The sequence below is a fragment of the Marmota marmota genome, unplaced genomic scaffold (genome assembly GCF_001458135.2).
Source record: "Marmota marmota marmota unplaced genomic scaffold, marMar, whole genome shotgun sequence".
NCBI classification, from domain to species: Eukaryota; Metazoa; Chordata; class Mammalia; order Rodentia; family Sciuridae; genus Marmota; species Marmota marmota.
This window is the reverse complement of record NW_026000075.1, coordinates 1,692,477-1,693,713: the sequence shown is the minus strand read 5'-3', so window position 1 is coordinate 1,693,713 and position 1,237 is coordinate 1,692,477. Positions and strand designations below refer to the sequence as shown.

At 61.1% G+C, this 1,237-nt stretch overlaps 1 protein-coding gene across 1 annotated transcript in view; it reads left to right on the top strand.

Annotated features, from left to right (window-relative positions):
- The first annotated feature begins 3 nt into the window (after positions 1 to 3).
- Positions 4 to 1,237, top strand: part of Sox2 (SRY-box transcription factor 2) — a 2,092-nt gene continuing 858 nt past the window's right edge. The window contains 2 exon segments of the mRNA XM_015494324.2: positions 4 to 51; positions 53 to 1,237. The exon segment at positions 53 to 1,237 is cut by the window's right edge and continues 858 nt beyond it. Coding sequence (XP_015349810.1) covers positions 4 to 51; positions 53 to 958 — 954 coding nt within the window. The 3' untranslated portion in view covers positions 959 to 1,237.

Sequence of the window (1,237 nt, the reverse complement as noted above, 5' to 3'; positions counted from 1 at the left end):
AACATGATGGAGACGGAGCTGAAGCCGCCGGGCCCGCAGCAAACTTCGGGGGGGCGGCGGCGGCGGCGGCGGCAACTCCACCGCGGCGGCGGCGGGCGGCAACCAGAAGAACAGCCCGGACCGCGTTAAGCGGCCCATGAACGCCTTCATGGTGTGGTCCCGCGGGCAGCGGCGCAAGATGGCCCAGGAGAACCCCAAGATGCACAACTCGGAGATCAGCAAGCGCCTGGGCGCGGAGTGGAAACTTTTGTCGGAGACGGAGAAGCGGCCGTTCATCGACGAGGCCAAGCGACTGCGAGCGCTGCACATGAAGGAGCACCCGGATTATAAATACCGGCCCCGGCGGAAAACCAAGACGCTCATGAAGAAGGATAAGTACACGCTGCCTGGCGGGCTCTTGGCCCCCGGCGGCAACAGCATGGCGAGCGGGGTTGGGGTGGGCGCCGGCCTGGGCGCGGGCGTGAATCAGCGCATGGACAGTTACGCGCACATGAACGGCTGGAGCAACGGCAGCTACAGCATGATGCAGGACCAGCTGGGCTATCCTCAGCACCCGGGCCTCAACGCGCACGGCGCCGCGCAGATGCAGCCCATGCACCGCTACGACGTGAGCGCTCTGCAGTACAACTCCATGACCAGCTCGCAGACCTACATGAACGGCTCGCCCACCTACAGTATGTCCTACTCGCAGCAGGGCACCCCTGGCATGGCGCTTGGCTCCATGGGCTCGGTGGTCAAGTCCGAGGCCAGTTCTAGCCCCCCTGTGGTTACCTCTTCCTCCCACTCCAGGGCGCCCTGCCAGGCCGGGGACCTCCGGGACATGATCAGCATGTACCTCCCCGGCGCCGAGGTGCCGGAGCCCGCCGCCCCCAGCAGACTTCACATGTCCCAGCACTACCAGAGCGGCCCGGTGCCCGGCACAGCCATTAACGGCACACTGCCCCTCTCGCACATGTGAGGGCTGGACAGCAAACTGGAAAGGGGAGAAACTTTCAAAGAAAAACAAGGGAAATGGGAGGGGTGCAAAAAAGGAGAGTTAGAAACAGTATGGAGAATAACCTGGTACGCTCAAAAGAAAAAAAAAAATCTCTTCACCCACAGCAAATGACAGCTGCAAAAGAGAACACCAATCCCATCCAAACTCACGCAAAAACCGCGATGCCGACAAGAAAACTTTTATGAGAGATCCTGGACTTCTTTTTGGGGGACTATTTTTGTACAGAGAAAACCGGGGGGG